The sequence below is a fragment of the Staurois parvus genome, unplaced genomic scaffold (genome assembly GCF_062004578.1).
Source record: "Staurois parvus isolate SC_StPar_1 unplaced genomic scaffold, SC_StPar_1.0 ptg000525l, whole genome shotgun sequence".
NCBI classification, from domain to species: domain Eukaryota; kingdom Metazoa; phylum Chordata; class Amphibia; order Anura; family Ranidae; genus Staurois; species Staurois parvus.
This window is the reverse complement of record NW_028318321.1, coordinates 4,545,783-4,565,433: the sequence shown is the minus strand read 5'-3', so window position 1 is coordinate 4,565,433 and position 19,651 is coordinate 4,545,783. Positions and strand designations below refer to the sequence as shown.

The 19,651-nt window shown below is 40.4% G+C and overlaps 1 protein-coding gene across 1 annotated transcript in view; it reads right to left on the bottom strand.

Moving 5' to 3' along the window:
• KNDC1 (kinase non-catalytic C-lobe domain containing 1) overlaps positions 1-19,651 on the bottom strand; it is a 177,408-nt gene that overhangs the window by 104,020 nt on the left and 53,737 nt on the right. The window contains exons 4-9 of the mRNA XM_089690280.1: positions 17,245-17,391; positions 13,944-14,058; positions 8,973-9,862; positions 7,677-7,791; positions 5,030-5,101; positions 3,190-3,257 (exon numbers count right to left, since the gene is read on the bottom strand). Coding sequence (XP_089546406.1) covers positions 3,190-3,257; positions 5,030-5,101; positions 7,677-7,791; positions 8,973-9,862; positions 13,944-14,058; positions 17,245-17,391 — 1,407 coding nt within the window. The remainder of the gene's footprint in view (positions 1-3,189; positions 3,258-5,029; positions 5,102-7,676; positions 7,792-8,972; positions 9,863-13,943; positions 14,059-17,244; positions 17,392-19,651) is intronic.

The window sequence follows — 19,651 nt, the reverse complement described above, 5'->3', positions numbered from 1 at the left end:
GCCGGTGATAGTGCTGGGTGATTGTGGTCCCTTGTGGATGGGCGCTGGAGGTGGTTGCCGTGGTGACCATAGAGCTGGCTGCTAAATCTGGTGGATGCTGGAGGTGGAAGGCGATACCCCAGAGAGGAATCCAGTTTATTAGGATCGTGTGATCCTTAAAGCGTGCTGGCCCTTTGGGGTCTAATCAAGGAGGTGAGGGGGCACTTTGGCCGTAAGGATTATGACGCGTGAATCCTGCACACTGCACATTATTTCGCATGACGAGTGGAGTGGAGTGTGAAGATCATCATTAAGCATTACATCACTATCATTTTCATTATATATAATATATGGACTTTATTTATTATTGAAGATTGGTTTATTTATTATTTTTTGGGCACTGTATGTGTTCTGTCACTTTATGGTTTATGACTTGATTTGTCACTTTTTTGCACCAATTATTCCCTTTAAGGGCATATATGCATGACACGATTATTTTATATAAGAGTATATTGAGTCTGATTTATTATATCATGTGATCACTGATTATTTATATTTATTTATTTAATTCTTTGGAGCGCTGCACTGTTTATTTTGTCTGATTGGACTGCTTTTGAGCATATTGGCAGTCCCTTGTGTGTGCACACATTGTCCTTGATGGCTGTTGAGAGTACATTGGTCCAAGGCTGAAGCATTTGTGTTTAAATTTTGGCTGATTTGTAAAACAAACTGGAACACACTGGATTTCCTTGGCTGGGGAGCATACTGTGAATAAATGGGGTGTATTGTAATATTTATTTTATCAATCCCCACCAGTTGTATATGGGTATTGTGACTATATGAAAGATGTGTCACTCTGCCAAGATTGTGGTTTTTATATGAACTCATTTTAAATTGCATATAATAAAATACATTGTGTTTTACATATTTTGTCTGTTTGCCACATAAAGTCCCATGGGAGGCAACAACTGGTAGAAAATCTTTATAGTTGAAATGAAAAGTCTTTTAGACGCCTCAGGGGTTCATGCAGGCACAGACACCAAGATGCATTTCTTTGTATTTTCCAACTACTGATATCTGTGCCTACATTAACCTCTGAAATATATGAATGACAAGTCTGCTCAGCCATAGAAATCAATGGAGACTGTCATATCTTTTTTACTGCTTTATAGCCCCTTTATCTGCAGTAAGAGGTCAGAGTTATAACCAGCCTCTGGAAACACAGCTCCCTGCCTGATGCTAATGAAGCCTTAATCTGTCAGCATGTGTGGAGCAAAAGTGCTGCTAATTTGCATAGTATCAGAGCCAGGAAACCCAGCAACATTCTGATAAGCAATTATACAATATCTAACGATTTTCTTTCAGAACAGTCTATATACAGTATATGCTCAGTTTCGTTAAAATTACCCTGTCACGAAAAATAAAAAGCTAAAGCCATTTTTATCTGTAATAGAAGATTATAAAAGAGAATTATAAATAGAATAGAAGAATATCGTTCCCAGCTGCCCATGCCATCAAACATTGCTACAATCTGGAGAATTGTCCAATGAAGCCCTCTGGGAACCAATACTTCCAGGAGTGCCAATCTCCTGGGTCCCCCCATAGCTCTTGCTGGTTCCTCCTGCTAACCTCAATGCCACTTCAAGACTCATTAATGACATGGATGTCATCAGGAGAATCAGAACTATTTTCATGATTTTAAAGGGATTATGTTTTTACTTCTATATATAATAAAACATATATAGAGATAAACAAATTGCATTTAAAGTCAAATTCCAGACAGTTACAAAAAGGAATGCAAATATGCACTTATTTTAAAAAATTGTTAATTTATTGTATATGGAGATAGTAAAAATACCTGAATTGAATATGATTTCAGCATTCCTTTATCTAATGTACGGCAGCACTCGGGAAAGGGAAGGACAGTACTTTGGGACAAAAAGGTGTGCAGCATTCACTTGTGCTGGCAGGGAACATGCTGATAGAAGAAATGAACATCAAGCTGACCTAACAAGTCTACTGCGGTTCCTTTACTGACCAGTCACAAGCTGAGGGCAAGCTGTCACCAAACTGGCTCGGTTGTGTGATAAGACTGTGTAAATCTCAGAACGGGATGAAGAAGAATAAAAATCTTTTGGCAAGTAAGACAGTGAATTTTGAAGGAGAATTCCACCTTTTGCAAAATAAATGCACTTATATTGCAAAAATAAAAAAATGTGTATTTATTATTTGTTTGAATTTGCACCTGCAAAGCATTGCAATCAGTGGATCATAGGTGCAGTGCTCTAAGCTCATGCATACACTCCTTGCAGCTCAGGTCCGTAATGGGGTACAGGCATTATTTATAGAGCTGGAGGAAGTATCAATGGACTACAAGTACAGTGACATCACCACACCTGTGCTTTACTGAGAGCTACAGTCTTTCTACTGCAGTGATAAATGGGACTTGTAGTTTTTTCATTCACAACTCTGTGAATGAATGGCACAGCAATGCAGGTATAGCCACACACAGCCGTAGCTAATTTAAATTTGACAGGCTGAGAACCCCTTAATTCTGTAAATGGGGGGCAGTTTGGGGGTGGCGGACTGTAGACCAAATATAGGTGTAACTTAAAATATTGTCCAAAAAAAAAAAAAAAAAAGTGGAGTAAAGGATACGTTCAGCTTTCATAACATGTTACACCCATATTCATGGTGTAATATGTTATGAATGGACTGGCCCCCCGCTACCACGTTTTTGACAGCTAGCGGGGGATCTTCCCTCCCCGCTAGCTGTTAAAATGTTTTTAAAAAGTGGCCATGCGGGGCTCCGCCTGCCTGACCGCATCGCTCATTCACAGCCCTCTGGGAATGAGAAAACTACATGTCCTGGCAGCCTTAGCAGCCGTCGGCTTGTAGTTCTCAGTGAACTACCACAGCGCTGTGAGTGCTGTGGTAGTTCATTGATTCTTCCAGTCAGTATATCTGCTTACCTGGGAAAGCAGATATACAGACAGGTCAGCAGGAGACCTGCATGGCACCAGTGACCTGCTGATCGCTGGTGCAATGCTTTACAGGCTCCCAAAACAAAAAATAATAAATGCATATATTTTTACCTGCAACAAAATGTGCATTTTTTATTTTTTGCCAAAAGGTGAAGTTATCCTTTAACTGCCTGAAATTCAGCTTTAAATTAAGCTTAAAACTAAGCACATAAGAATTTTGTTCTACCTTTTCTGTTCCAGTTTCATCGCAATCATGTTCATACTCCGGCGGAACGCAAAATGCATCATATGGCTCTGAAAATAAAACCAGACACAACATTCAATGTGTAGACAACTAAGGAAAAAGGAGTACAACTCCAGTTAACCCACCCATATGATTTTGGATAAGGCGAAAAATAAGTACAGTGGAACCCCTCACACAAACAAGCAAAAATCATAAAAACATATATTGCTGCATGGGCATAGCTCCAATTTATGATTTGTTTTTCTACTGAATGTTACCTTCCTGCTGTAGATTTAAACATAAATTCTTATGTACACCAGGGATAGATGTTCATTTTTTGGCCCTGGGATACAGCTAAGCTCTGCCGGGCTCTCTGCTCTGCTGCACCCAGACAACAACTGTCATATTCAAGGGCAAAAACACCACCTTAAGGAAGGCAGAACAAACTTGCTGTGTAATAAAAATCAAGACTGAACTGAATATATGTAGAGGACGTTTTAATTCAAAATAAAACCAGCATCCCCAGTTCTGCTACGTTGCTAAAATTTTACTAAACGTTATTGCAGATTTCTATCTGCTTCAGTTCAGAAAATATGAATGCCCTCTTCCTATGGGCTGATTTTTATTTTTTAAAAAGAGAGTTTAACGGAAGGCTCTGCGGAGAGGATAAGATCATCAATTCAGTAGTTCCATATCTGAAAATAGAAGTACACATTCCATCATCCTTAAATTTTCTCAGGCCTTCCACAGCATGCCTGTAGCAGGCTTAATGATTATACAGCATGATAATGAACTTCTTAATTTTATCATCTCTCAGAAGGATGTTCATTATAAGTTAGTATACTATAAAAGAAGGACGTTATATTGCCAGTTTGTATTTCAAAATGATTGCCCTCACAGTTAGCAAAGCCTGGTTTGTATTGCTTGTCCATTTCCCTCTCTGGTTTCTATTTAAAAAGGGACTTTGCACTAAAAAGGTAAGGTCTGCGTATTACAGCAGACCTTAGAAATTCCAACATTACAGCTGTAAAGATTAAAAAAAACTGTGGAAAAGGTTAGAAAATATACTTACTTTAACCTATCTTCTGCACTGGGGAGGGAGATGTTATGATCCTTCCAGCAAGATCCTGGGAACGCAGAGTATTTCACATCTCACAAAAGATGTCCCGTACAGTGCAGGAGTGCCTTCCTTTAACACTTAAAAGCGACCTCTCTGAGAAGGCTCTGATGATAGTCTATTATCAATTATGTCATCAGCTATTTTTTTTTCTTTTTTTTGAAAGCTGCTATTCAGCTGGTCCAGAACAGCACAGAAAGTCCTACACAGGTAGACACGCTGTTATTTGCCCAACAGGTTTAGATACACTTCAACACCCAAGCTGCTTAACATTGAAGACCGTTAAAGAAAATCAACCATGCAAAATCATAGAAAATGTCTTTATTGTCCTTGTGTTTTGAAAATGTTAGCTGCTGGGCTGTCATGATGATTTTCCAGCTTCAATACTTTGAGTCAATCTCCTGGAACAAACATGCAGATTAGGGTTTCTGGTTTTTCTCCAATTTTCTTGATCTGCATACTTGATCTTAATGAGTGACTCAAAATCCAGATGATCTGCATAAAAGCAAGGCAACTAGCATTTTCAGCAGGTGGCTAGTAAATGTAGTTCATATATCTCACACAGGTATACTTTAAAACTTTAAGCTGCAAAAAAACTATTTCAAAACAGTGTATAACAATGCATTTAATTACAGGGGGTTGACGGTCTTATAAAATTTTGCTCATAAGCTTTAGGTTTCTAAGACAGCAATAAGAATTCCACAGCCACCAGACTTAATGATTTACCTTCATTTTCATGTGTAACAAAGAGGACCTCTCCGCTGTTACTCAGCAGCACTGACTCCAGACATAAAATGGCTGCAAATCAGTAATAAGAGATACAAATCAGCTTGTTTTCTATTTTACTACATCACTAAAAGCAATCTTTAAACACAGTACTTCCTTTGATAAGTTCAGTAAACCATAGCAACCAATCAGCTATGTTCATACAGACATAAAGGCCTTACTAGAGCTGCTTACTTTGATCTGCTTGGCATGCAAATGCAGCCCACCCAACTCATGACTCATGACCAAATTTCAAGGCTGAGCATTCCCAAAAGCATCCAGTCTTTTGGGAAGGACGTTCAGCCAAGAGAGTATTTGTGGGGTCAGGTACTGATGTTGGATGAAAAGACTTGGCTCACAGTCAGTGATCCAATTCATCCCAAAAGGTGTCTAAGCAGGGCTGAAGCGATGGCTCTGCAGGTCATTGGAGTTCCTCCACACCATGCCTTCATGGAGCTTGCTTTGTGAACAGGAGAAAAGTCATCATTCAAGCTGGAACAGAAAAGGACCTTCCCCAAACTATTGCCACCAAAAAAAAAAAAATGCAAATTGTTGTGTCGAAATGATCTTTGCTTGAAACACATGAGGGGTATGCACGTTTTTGTCAGCATAGGTCAGGTGTCATTTAGTTTAGTTGTGAGGCTGTGTCACTTATTCTTGACCTTTCCCTTCTTTATTCTTGACCTTCCCCTTCTTTCTGATTTTAGAAGTCACCTCAAGTTAGCCTAATCTGAAATTTCAGCTGGGAGCAGAGTTTTCGAAAAAAAAAACATATAAGGGAGGATCGGACGTAATCGCTCAGATCACAGATTATCTACAGATTTTTTTTAAAGTAAGACAACTCTTGGAAGTATGCTACCTTAGAAGAAAGAGCAGAAGCTTTTCTTGAGTATTTAAAAGGATAGTAATGACAGGGCTTCTAAAGAGGAGGTCACAGCCTCACAATACAGTATAATGGATCCGCCAGGCAGTATACAATCCTTTCACACAACCCAGTACCAGGCCTGGGTTTCGATGAGTGCCATTACGTCAAGATGAGTTGATCATCTGCCAGCAATAAAAGTCTTTTGTCCAAGTGGCACAAATGCCTTCTGTCAGTGTGTTGGCCAGAGACATAAATAATAAGGGTCCCCCTTCTCAAGCTGGGAGGACGGCAGACACACAAGCAGGTTTTCCATTCTACACATTAAATTGTTGCTGATGGTCAGCTCACTATAAAACTTATAGCTCAGATAAATACACAGCATATGCAGCTAACAGTGTTAAGTATATCATTACTCATTAGCAAGGCAATAAACATACAGTATATTTAAGTGACCAGAGTAAAATGATGGTAGGTGCAATTTTTTACATAATTCAGCTGATTATCAAATCTGTATTTTCAGTAGAAAAAAAAAAGTAAATGTAAAATAATTTTAGTGGACACAAACACAATATAATGCACTGTTTTTGGTCAAATATGAGGCTCCATGCCCACTGGGTGTTTTAATAATGCTGGTAACGCTAGCTGTGTAAAGTCACGTTAAAAAAAAAACTTGAGTTTTTAATGTTTTTACTGCGTTTGCATTTTGTGCTTTTTTTTTTCTCAAAAAAAAAAGTCCAAAAACACTGGTTTGTCACGATTTACTGTGATCTTCCACGCAGTAGAGTGATTTTACAGCTAAAAAAATTCCTCTATAAACCCACTAGTTATGGGGGTTTTTTCCAGCCAAAAAACGCCCCTGCCAAACAACGCTGATTACAGTCTGTGTGCAGGACACATAGGATAACATGCTGGGGGGTTTACTGGCTGTAGAAAAAAAAAAATGTCAAAAGCCAAAACCAGCCGCTATAAAAATGTCCAGTGTGCATGAGGACTAAAAAGATGAGGTTGCATCAAGTAAATATATACAAAATGTTTTAAACCCAAAAATTGTGCACACCAATGAAATGACAAAAAACTACAATACCAAAAACTGTCCATAGGCGACACTTTAAAAGCCTTTACAGCTCATCATTTTAGAGTTAACAGTGAATGATATCCTTAGCAATATTGCTCTTACTCCTGTATGTGCAGCGATACATAATGTGTGATGCAATCATCACTTTCAAATACAAGTGCACCTGACACAAGCATTTGCTTTTTATGTTTTTTGGTAATCCATCTGAAGACAGATGGATTACAGGAAGTAAACGTTACATGAATCATCCACCTTTACTCAAGATGGCCACTGCCAGAAATACCAGGGATGGGGGGGGGGGATTAAAATGAATTCTCAGCAGAATAAAGTTTGGAGACATGGATGGATCGGTGATTTTCTTTTAATACTTTGAATATAAACAATTAATCAAATAGCATTTTTGGTTTGTGGTGCTCAGATGCAGTGCAGTTCCACTTTAACTATATTACTACCACAAAGGGGGTGACAATCCCCATCTTACCCTTTTTCAGGATCCCAATTTACTATCACATGCTGTAGTGCAGGTGCATTAATTTAGTGCATTGGGGTGCCATTCAGAATTAATGTCATGCATAATACAGTACTGTGTGTTGTGATCGCCCACAATGCAGTCAAAGAACATCAAACAGTTTAACATTTTGGAAAAAGAGCAGAATGTAACACTTTACCTGGATAGTCAATGTACGTCTTCAGTGTACACAGACACTCATGACACAATGCCCACAGTTCATCTTCTTGTAAAGGCTTGCCATAATTTATTAATATGTCTTTGAGAGGAATCCACTGTAAAATACGAAGCACCCAAACACAACTCTGATTATTACATGTGTGCTACATACAGATTCATGATAATCACTCCCCATAAAGCTGTGGCCAGGGGTGGATACAGTATTACAGAGATCAGGAGCTAGTGAAGTCAAGAGTTCCAGTGTAGAGGAGAGCTCTAGAGTAGAGCCTGGACAATGACATCATCCATAGACTTACTACGGAGCATCCGTTGTCGGCTGTCCCTCCTCTACACTGAAGGCAACAATGGGACCTCATCATGTGAGGAGACCAGAGCAACTTTTATGTAAGTATCTTTAATTTCACAGGGCAGATAGAATAGGAATACAATGGGGCTAGAAGTAGAGATAAGTATAATTAGTGTCTCACTAAACTCCCACTTCAATCTGGAGCTTTAGTAGGTTATTAAAAAAGATGAGGAATGCATATGAAAAGATGACACAATTTGGGACAGTGCACAAAATGTGGACTGTCCAGGTAAGGCAGATTTGGCTATTGCCCATGAGTGGCCAAATATGTTACAGATTGGAGTGTCTGCACTGATCTGCATGTACCCAACTTTAATTTACTTTAATAAAAGTTATTTCTGATCAGGATTAATTTCTTGCTATGTTAGCTACCATTCATGTTTCAGTGAGTTTGCCAAGTGTATCTCATTGATCAAGTTGACGATTATCAATCTTAATCCCAGGTTTAGTAAACATTAGCCAGGGTTAACTGGCAATTCGGAAAAAAAACAAAAAACAAAAAGACATGCAGGCCCTGACTTTACAGCAATTGGATCTCAAATGAAGCCCACTGGAACTTAACACCTAGAACCACATAAAAGTAATGCACATCAGTACGCTCACTGAACCTACTAAGCTTGTAAAGCGTCAGTTCATGAGCACAGAACAGAAGGGAGAAGGAAACAACACAAACTATATAATGATCAATGAACGATTATCAGTGAACATTTACTAAGAGCACAGAATGCTCCAAACCAGACTAATGAACTATAAGCAAATAAAATACAACAAAAAACCATCTTCATACACAAAACATAGACACCAATGTACTTCTTCTTAGAATGGTATTTTATAAGTTAAGTGAACACGTCAAACGTCAGACACAACTCCGTAAACATTTTAAAATATGCATGAGAAATAGATTTACTTTAGAGGAAAATTTAATTTTACCTGCTGCTCATCTTGTAAAGCATCTGACTCATGTCCATCGATGTCTACATCCAGCTCAGGACTGTTGACATGTCTTGAAAGAGAGCCAGCATCATCTCGATAAAGTGGTGGAGATATCAGTGTTTGATGTACTTTGTGTTGTGTTCTATTTAACAGTGCAAATTCTGAATCCATTTCCTCAGGATCTGCATATTTTTCTAGAGATCTGCTTTTATTTTCCATACATAGCATTTGCTGGTTTTCTTGTTCAAGAGCCATAACTAAATTTTCATAGGAAACTTGAGAATGGCATTTAGATTGTCCGAGAGGGGATAAACAGTTTGCATTGCATGGCAAAGGGAGGCAGGAATTATCAAAAGTGACATGTTTTGACTGATTTGCTTGGCCATTGCTAGACATTTCTTGGTCATCCATACTTTCGATTGGAGACAAACAATTAGGAACCGATGGCCAGCTTTTTAAGGTGACCATTTCTCCACTTGGTGGAGACAGGGACAAAGCATGTTTGTCAACCTGGATAGTCACAGTGGAGTTTTTATTTTTGCGCTGTCTTTTTAAAGAAAGTTTTGCCATTTCATCTTCAAACTTTACCCTGTCAAAGTTTTCAAACTTTTCAAATGAGGGTAATTTTGTCTTTTCCCGTTTGTTTTTCTTAAGGTGGTAGCCAAATGAATTTAGAGAGGAACATGGCTTATCCATTTTTAATTCCACTTCCCGCCATCCATTCTGAATTTCTCCTTCATGTGATGAGGTAGAATTATGATTTATGCAGCTGTTAGACAAGCAGCTTTCGTTAACAGAGATATGGTTTGGCATTCCCTTTGCATTGGGAAGTTCTTTAGAACTATTGTCCTTTTTGTTGATCTCCTTCCAGAGACTGTCCCAGCCATCTGTACCGGAAGAAATAAATATACTTTAGAAATATATCTTGGTAATTGTATCTACTGCTGGTTGATGTCTTAAAGGCATTCATAGTTTTCATTATCCTGCTATAGTTTATAGGCACATTCATGGATTGTGGCTAGCTTGTCTTATTGATTTGCTCTATACTTTGGCATATTAAGAGCACATACATTTTAGCCACCCCCTATTCCTGATGACACACATTTTTTTTTCCACAGACCATAGTACCTTGCTACTACTATCAAGATTCTGAAACCTTAAAAACATGCATTGATGTTCAGGGCAGAAATGTGAAAAATATTGGGTAAATGATCCACACTGCAACTGAATTATACATCATGATAAGCTGTAGTGCACTCTTAAAGTGGCTGTAAACCCTTACATATACCCAGTAAAGTGACTGGCCTGAAGTGATACACAGAGATTAAACATATCCTCCTACATAAGTTGTACCTGTTTATTTGCAGTCTTCTCTTCTTTACATCTGTTCAAAGGCAAGAATTTATAAAGCTTGTCAGAGCCATCAGGAAAAAAGGAGGGTAGAAAGCTGGAGTTACACTATACAGTGATCAGTGAGAAGAGCTATGAGAGCTAACTGGAGGTTAGGGAAGGGAGGGGAGGGTAGGGAAGGGAAGGGAGGGGAGGGGAGGGGAGGGACCCCCCCCCCTTCACACAGCTCACAGGAACAGAGCTGAGGCTGTCAATCAGCTGGAGGTCCCTCCCCTGTCACCAATTTTCTCCTAGTGTCAGGAAAACTTGTCAGAAGTGACTCATGCTGATAGCAGAGAAACGAAGCTGCAGACAGAAATGACACTAAGTGCTCTTAATTGAGACAAGTACACACAATAGAGGGATAAGCTTTGTTCATATTTCAGGTCTGAGGTTTACAACCACTTTAAGACAACCTGTCACCATTACATAATATGTCCCTAATCAACATAACTGTGCAGGCCAGGCCTGCTTTATTTGATCATACTCAGACTCGGAACACATGTAAATTTTCCTTTTCTTTTTTTTTTTACAGCATGTGTTTTAAACAAACACACACACACACACACACTTACCCTGTGCCTTTAAACAAGTCTGGGGTAACCTGTTCTCTATTTAATCATTTCTATATATGTTCTAGTCTTGGCATCCTCATACATTAGTGTACGGACCACAATTTGCAGAGACACCTTAATGTGGTATGTGGCTTCCACATATACATCCAAGTGTATGCAACAGAGACATCTGTTTTCATTAAAATGTTAGAAGCAGGTTATAATTATATCTCCGTGCCTTCCAATAGGGCTGAATGCTGGGTACTTGTTTTAGCTTGTGACATCAGTTTCCTGTATTTCCTGGGCTATCTTCATTAATATTCTTTTCACCCGCTTTTCCAGTCGAAGACCCAGAATCCCCATGGCTAGATTCCGGTTATATAGGCCAGTGATGCAGGTTGTTAGAAAGAGTACAGGAGCCAACAAGTAGCTCTGCCTAGTGTTTGGATGAATCACCATAAACTGAAACTGCAATTGTATGGACAAATTAGCATCTTTCTTTGAAATGTCACCATGCTGCAAGGTCTGACAATAAGGGAACCAGTAACCATTAAGCCTATGCAAGATTATGAATATTTACGTGAACCTTAAAGTGGTGCTCCACCCAAAAAGGGAAGTTCCGTTTTAAGCCTTTGTCCCCAGCTCCCCATTAAGAATTGGCACCTTTGGGGAGCGGGTACCCGAATTTGGCAGGTACCCACTCCCACTTCTGCTGCGATCGCCTAGGCAATCGGAAGCGGAAGTTGTCCTCTCTCCCCTCCCTCCCCGTAGTCTTCTGGGACACAAGACAAGTCCCAGAAGACTACGGGGCCATTCACAAAGCGCAGCGCTTCTCGGACATGTGCAGTGGGCACCCAGCTGTGAAGCCACAAGCTGTCACAGCTGGGTGCCCACACTGAAGATGCCGGCACCAGGGAGAGAAGACGGCCGGTGAAACCAGTGGTGGTGAGGACACCGCTGCACCGAGGGACAGGTAAGTGTCTGTATTTTTAAAGTCGGCAGCTACAGTTTTTGTAGCTGCGGACTTTTATTTTTTTTTTTCAGGTGGAACTCCGTTTTAAGCATGCAAACAGATTCTGATCCTCATAATTCATAAAAACAAACAGATCAAGCGAACAAAAGAAAAATGGGGATGAGGTGCTGGACGCGGATTCACAACTCATAACAAGGAATTAGTAATGCCCAATGCCTTGAATTCAAGAGCTCTCAGCAAAGCATCTCCCCCCCCCAAAAAAAAAATAGGGGTCACCCAAACTGAGAAGTGTACATAAAACCAAAATTAAAAAAAAAAAAAAAAAAAGGGGGGTCCCATACAAATTTCTCAAAGTCTCTTTATTGTTGATTTCACATGTAAACAGGATGGTAAAAGATAGCAAATGCATTATGGGGTACACAAATTCCCCTTCATTGGGACTCTGACAAGAGAAAGAATTAATGTGAAATTGCGCCTGCCTCTGTGGGCCAGTTATGACTATTCACTCCCTACCACTTGGTCGTAGTTGGGCACAATTGCACCTCAATTCTTTGCCTTGTCAGAACCCTGATGAACAAGACTTTGGCCCCTGAAAGGCAAGGGTCTCTTTTGCCCTGCTGTTTAAAGGTGTTGTAAAGACTCAAGATTTTTTACCTTTATGCATTCTGTGCACAAGAGCCTGAACTCTCCAGGGATTCTCCCTCCTCATTGGCTGAGACATTGGCTGTCAATCACAGCCAGTGAGTCAATGAGGAGAGGGGGGGGGGGCCAAGCCACGGCTGTGTGTGAATGGACATGCAGAGCAGCAACTTGGGAGAGAGCCTGCTTGGGTGCCACTGCACAGAGCCGGTATGACATGTTTATTTTTCTTTTTTAATTGACTTTAACACTTTAATTAAAAATTGAGAATCGCGGACTCTTGAAACAACGGTTTGCCTCTCTCTTTCTTTGTTTTTAAATGGACAGTCTAGGCAGACTAAACAGCATTGTAACGGATATGGACATTCTAAGTTTTTTGACATGTCAGCATCTAGACCTTCACCCCCACCTCTTTCTACTCCCCTTGGTTGTTGATATATGCCTACTACTCTGCAGAAATCAATGACACGTGGCTACCACAAGAGCAGCAGAAATGTTTTTGATGAGTGGGCTGTAACTCACAGCTTAGCCTCTCCTTCGCTAGGATATAAGTGAGTCAAGATGGTGGCACCTTGTGATGAAATAACTGGGTCTCTGGTGGGTCCAGACTGGAGATGAGTTTTTGTTCACCATTTATAAACTGGCAAGTGTTGTGTATAAAGGGCTCTTGCACACAGATGTACATTAGGGCATATAGCTGAACAGAATAAAATGTTGCAGTGTCCAGATGTGTACCCGGCAACGTACTATGGGCCTTGTGCAAGAGTCTTAATACTGCCAAGTTCATATTTGGCAGGGGTTTCTGTAAACACAGTAAAATGTAAGATTTGGTTTGAGTGCAAAAGGTATTATAATTGTGCAAGATTGCTTGCCAAATACTTATGTTGTTACCCTTAATGATTTATATTTACTTTTGATTCTTACGCTTCAGTTTGAGAGTCAGAGGGGACCTGAGGCCTAACACCTACTGCTCTGTTAACTGCTTTAAAAAAAAAAAAAAAAAAAAAAACACGTTACCTTGTTTACCCAATTACTTGTTATAGTCCCACTTTAATATTAAGAACAGCCTTCTATAGAACAAGTCTACGACAAAATGGAGTTATCTTAAGCAGTTTAACAATGCAGGTCAATAGCATCAGTTATGCCTTTTCCAATGTCTCTGGGTATTTTTAAATCATGGTAAAAAGAAGAACAATTCTATAAAAAAAGGAGTTTATGTTATCCCATACGCATTATACTTTCCAAATACAACAATACATGAGAATGGTGGTGGGGGTATGAGATCTTTAAATTAGAGAGGAGCATAGGAACAGACATTCATAGATTATCTGACTACGCCAGAGTTCTTACATCACTACATAGATTTTTATTTCTGCAGCTATTGATCAAGATACATCAGCACAGAAGATTTACCTTGTACAGCGCTGACTGATTCTATGGAGAGGACCCTTCTTCCGATGGATGAAAGGCTTCGACATACAGAAGCTGAGGAACAGTTAAGCTTTTCTTCACACTGGGATATAATGCTCTGTACGCACAGAAGATTTATTTCATATGAGATCCATAAAGATAATTTTGCATGCTTCACACATACATCTATAGATCAATAAAGCTTTATTTTTCTTTTTTAATTCTACCATAACAAGCACAGATACAAAGACAGCACTTTGCTAGAAATGTCACACCCAAGAGAGGAAAAAACATATTTACATTTCTAACTAAACTTGTTAAACTGTACCAGAGTCATCCACAATAGATAAATAATTTTTACCAGTATCCTTAAAGCAGAACGTCAACCAAAAGGGGAAGTTCTACTCTTCTTCTTCCTCCCTCCTCCTTCACATCTGCCACTTGATTTTTTTATTTTTTTTTTTTTTTTGGGGGGGGGGGTACCTGCAACTAGGTACCTGCTCCCCCCGAGCAGGTACCTAGTTTTGGCACGAACCTGCTCCCCCACTTTCGGTCAGATCGTTGAAGCGATCTGAGCAGAAGTTCAGCCCCCTCCTCCTTCCCCCATGGCCTTCTGGAACATGTCACAGGTCCCAGAAAGCTATGGGACCAGATAGCGAGGTGGGGCTTGCGCATGCACAGTGAGCAGTCGGCTGTAAATTTGCAAGCAGTCAGAGCCGGCTGTCTACGGTTACGTAGGTGGCGCTGTGGACTGAAGCCCAGTGAAGAAGCTGGCCGAGTGAGGACACCGCTGGTTCCTGGGACAGGTGGGTGTCCTATTATTAAAAGTCGGCAGCTACAGTTTTTGCAACTGAATTTTCATTTTTCTGGGGAAAACTCGAGCTCCTCTTTAAGGAATGTATATGAGATTAATTCCCCAGAATAAAATAATCTCCCTACTCCCCCACATTAGTTTGACTGAAGAACTGCTTTAAGGTTACATTCACACCACTGTTTTATTTCAATGAGGTGCAGATTATGTGCAACTGTAGCACATTTAAAGGGTAAATTCACCTTTTTCGTCCAAATACCCTGACCACTCCTCCAGACCCTGCTGCACGTAGCAGCCATAATGCCCCGTGCCGCTGGTGTATCAGTCCGTACACCATATACTGCAATACAGAAGTGAGTATCTATCAAAACACTCATTGGTCTATGTGACTGAGCTGACCACAGAGAAGCGCTTCTTTCTTCTGGGACACTTTACCCAAAGAAGCGACTTCTTGTTGGTCAGCCTGGTCCACATGGCTGCACTGGCCAATGAGTGCATTATGATGGATACTCACTTCGGGGCTGTGTATAGCAGTGTACAGTGCATTACGGTTGCTCTGTTTAGCGGGGTCCAGGGGGTGGCCAGGATAGCTGGAGTTGGTTCTGGTTTCTTATTTTTCATGAAAAGGTGAACTTATTCCTTAGAAGTTTACATATTCTTAAAAGTCCACCTTTATGCATTTTTTATTTTTTGCATATAAGCTTGCACAGCATTGTAACTGCAACAAGTGCAATGCATGGGCACCTGCAGGCTCCTTGTCCAGCTTCAGATCTTATTTTCAGCTATGGAGCTGGGGTCATCACTGTACTTATGTTCCACTGATAATTACAAGTTTGTCTGCTGCAGTGGCAGACAAGACTTGTAGTTTATTCATTCATAGAATGCTGGGAAGGAATGACATGTCTGAGCCATGCAAAGTTAAAAAGTGATAGGAGCCACTGTGGAGAAAAACCAACAGACCCCGTAAGTGGAAGTTTGGGGTCATGTTATGTATTACACCCTAAATATGGATGTAACATAGTATAAAAAGTGTACTTAGCCTTTAAAAAGCAGTGAATAAGCATTAAAATCAGACATCACTGAGGGCGAACTTCACTGCATTGAAGAAATACTCTTGCGGAAAGACCTTTTACATTCAAAACTTTGTGAGTGTCAGATGTTAGCATCCCCCACAGTGCTTTGTGGTTTCATCCACCAGGCACACATCACTATAGCTTGCAGTATTGACATAGGAACCAGCAGAAGGAACCAAGGCAAGCAGCTGAAGATCTACAAGAGAGAGTTTGCTAGGGCAAGTAACGGGATATGGGAACATTAATTGCTTGCCTTGCAGTTGTTCTCCCCTTTTGAAAGAGTCACTTTAGGATTATGTTTTGATGCTTACATTAATCATAAAGCAAGCATTACCTTAAAGTGGTTCTAAAGGCTCAATGATTTTTTTTTAACTTAATGCATTCTTTGCATTAAAGGTAAAAAATAAACATGGGTGCAGCTCCCCTCCCCCCAGTGCCCCCCTATACTTACCTTAGCCCAATCTCAATCCAGCAATATGCATGAGAGTAGCGGCTCTCCTGGGTCTCTCTCCTCATTGGCTCACACAGCAGGGGGAGCCGTTGGCTTCCACTGCTGTCAAATGCAGCCAGTGAGCCAATAAGGAGAGAGCAGGGGAAGGGGCCAAGCCGCACTCAGTGTATGAATAGATACACAGAGCGCAGCTCGGGAACGAGCCTGCTCAAGTGCCCCTGTAGCAAAAGGGAGGGAGGAGCCAGGACTGCCGGCAGGGGACCCAAGAAGAGGAGGATCAGGACTGCTCCGTGCAAAACCATTGCTAAAGTAGAACCTTTTTGTTTAGTTTTTTTGTAATTCTTTCCTTTAGAATCGCTTTAATGTACTTAAGGTAAGTGCCTTCTATTTAGCATTGCACAGTTCTTCAGGCTTCCTATACTGATATAGCTTATTCCGATTTCACAGCATACAATGGGCTCCTCAGTGTGCATTAGAAGCCAGAGCCAATCAGATAGAGCCCGCCTCACTTCATGGCTGGGGGAAGTCCTACTTCAAGGCATTTTGATATTTCTGAAACTTCTTTTAAGTACCAACAATTGCATTAGAGCTAAGGTCTCTTTAGAGGAGTACAAAGGCAGGATGCTGTAATGTTTTCAGGAAACTAAGTACAGCACTCTGCCAGCCCTCTCACCACCCATAACCTGTCTGCATTGCATAGATAAGAACAGGGAACCAGTGATGACATCTTTGGGTCCAAAATAAGGTATGCAATGAAATGGACATTTTTTTAAAATTTGAATTCCATTAGTATGTTGATCGGAGGAGAAATAAGAACCAGGAAAGGCAAAATAAAAGCAGGATTAAACTTAGCTTAAACTGAAACAAGTACAAAAGTAATATACATGAAAGTTTACCAGATAAACAACCAAGATCTGGGCAAATATATGCACTCACTCAACTATGGGAATAAAGAACGCTCACATTTACCTCAATGTCCGGTCTGTTTGCTGGGTTTTCCTGTTGCATAGAATCCAGCAATAAGTTTAAGTCCTGAAAGAATTCTGTTTGCGAGTCCGGGTCCACCACATATTCTATTGCTGCTTTCAGTGTTGCACCCAGAGAGTATATATGTGCCTGCATAAAGAAAATTGGATTTTCAGATACAGAGCAGTGTCCTTTTGAAAACTCCTCCATTAGCTGTCCTGAATTTGGTATTCAGGACAGGAGAACCAATAGAAGGAATTAGTTCAGCAGTTGACCTCATTAACACACACCCTGCACCTGCCCTCCTCCTTCAGGAGATGGCTCCCACCCACCTCTGCAAGTTCATGCATTCCAAAGCAATAGGTAATTACTCTTCTCACTAAATATACATCCATAATTTTTTTCCTTACCTCATCTTGCATAGCTCATTGATTTGGCACAGTGTGCAGGAGCTGAGCAATCACAGCCTATGTGCAGCAAAGCTTTAGTATTGAAAACAGAAGTCACATAAACGCACTATACAATGTGATTACACAATCTCCTTTAGATCTATCATCAACTATGTAGCGAAAGGGCTTGCCTTACTGGATACAGGAATGATTGGATAGATTTTGTGTCCTTTTATTATATAGTTTTGGTTAATCTAAAGGAGATCGTATAGAGATTGCACAATTAGACTGTATAGTATATAGCTGACTTTATACACCTTTATACACAGTACAATTACAATACATTTCAGTACAGAAGGAATAGGAGAGCCCTACTCGTAGAGCTTACAATCTAAAGGATAGCTGATGGTACATCTAAAGGACAATCAGATTGCACAGAAAATGTGAGGCAATAAAACAAAAGTGGGTATAGTAATAAGGGAGGTGGGGTCAGGAGTGGTGAACATGACCTAACACATCCACTTGTGATGCAACTAGGAAGTGCATGCTGGGATACAATCTACAGGAAGTGATGGAATCAAAAAGCATTTTTCAAACACTGAAACAGATGAAATTCCAAAGCTGCTATAGATGAGGTGAGAGATCAGCACTTTGGGATGCCTGGGCCAGGAATTACATTAGAAAATGCTTCTATTTATTACAAAAGGTGGAATTCTACCTGAAAAGGTAAACTTAGCCTTTAAATTAGCATGAAGAAACAATGTAAAAAAAGCTGAAGGGTGACACATCAAAATCAAAACAAGTTAAAAATCTGATGTCATATGATGCCTCAATCGGTACCAATGGTGGGTGGGGGTTTGGCTGAAAGGCCATCATTCGTGTAAAATGGTCTTAAATCTCATGTGCGGCACTGGCACCTATCTTCCTGTTAGCTGGTTGACCACTCTTAACCTGGCCATAGATAATTCTAGTTAAGCAGGGACCGTCTGAGATTCGATCCATCTAGAAGCAGGCTGATTGTACCCAAGTGGATCTACTGATCCACTTGGGTACAACCAGCATGTCAAATTTTTAGCATGCAAATATTGCCAGGGGCTACAGCTGCTAGAAGTATTCACTGTGTTCTCCCTGCATCAAGCCACCCCCTGCTGGAAGAACACAATAGCACCGCAGGAGAGATTCCCCCAACAACACTGTGTTGATGGGGGAATCAAACAATTTTATTTCCTGCAACCTGTGGTTGCAGAAAAGAAAATCACATCATCTATGGCCTGCCTTAGATTTACTGCTTTACATGAACCTTCCGTTATTACATTAAAGTAGTATTAAGCCCTTGGGTGTTTTAGTTTATACACTGAACACAATAAAATAAACATTCCACAGTAAACTGACTACTCACTGCTACACTTGAGGTGGTCTTGCTACTGTTCAAGCTGATCTAGACGCTGTGTCATCTTATTCCCAGTTGCTACTGTTAATCACTTTGTATCTCAAATGTTCTGCTTGCCTAGTTACCAACCATACTTTGTGAATCAATATATTAAGTTTTCCTTTACTACCAGGTTTGATGCCTATGTTCTTTTACATAGCGCTACTACTGGGTACTAAGTATTACTTGCAGTAATTTCCTGGAACATGATACGTTTGTACACTCAGCCTGGTGTGTCGGAGGGGCTGAGGTTCTTGAGAAGGATGAGGCAAAGAACAGAAGATCCATCCTATCCAGCGGCTCCTATAGGTGTAGCATACCATACACTTTATCAAATTCAGAAACTCTGGAAGTACGGAGGTAAGAGGGCCAGTACAACAGCCAAAGAGAGGTCCGAAATGGCAGCCACCATGCTTTTCTCACAAGGGTCCTTTAAAGGGTAAGTCTGCATAAAACTTTCTATTCTGATAGATGATTTAAACTTCCATTGTCTAACAGTTCTTTGTGTATCTCAAAGTCTGTTGACGAGACATCAGGCTAAAGTTCCCATACTAGCACACCTACCATGCAACTGGGAGAATAAGAACATCCA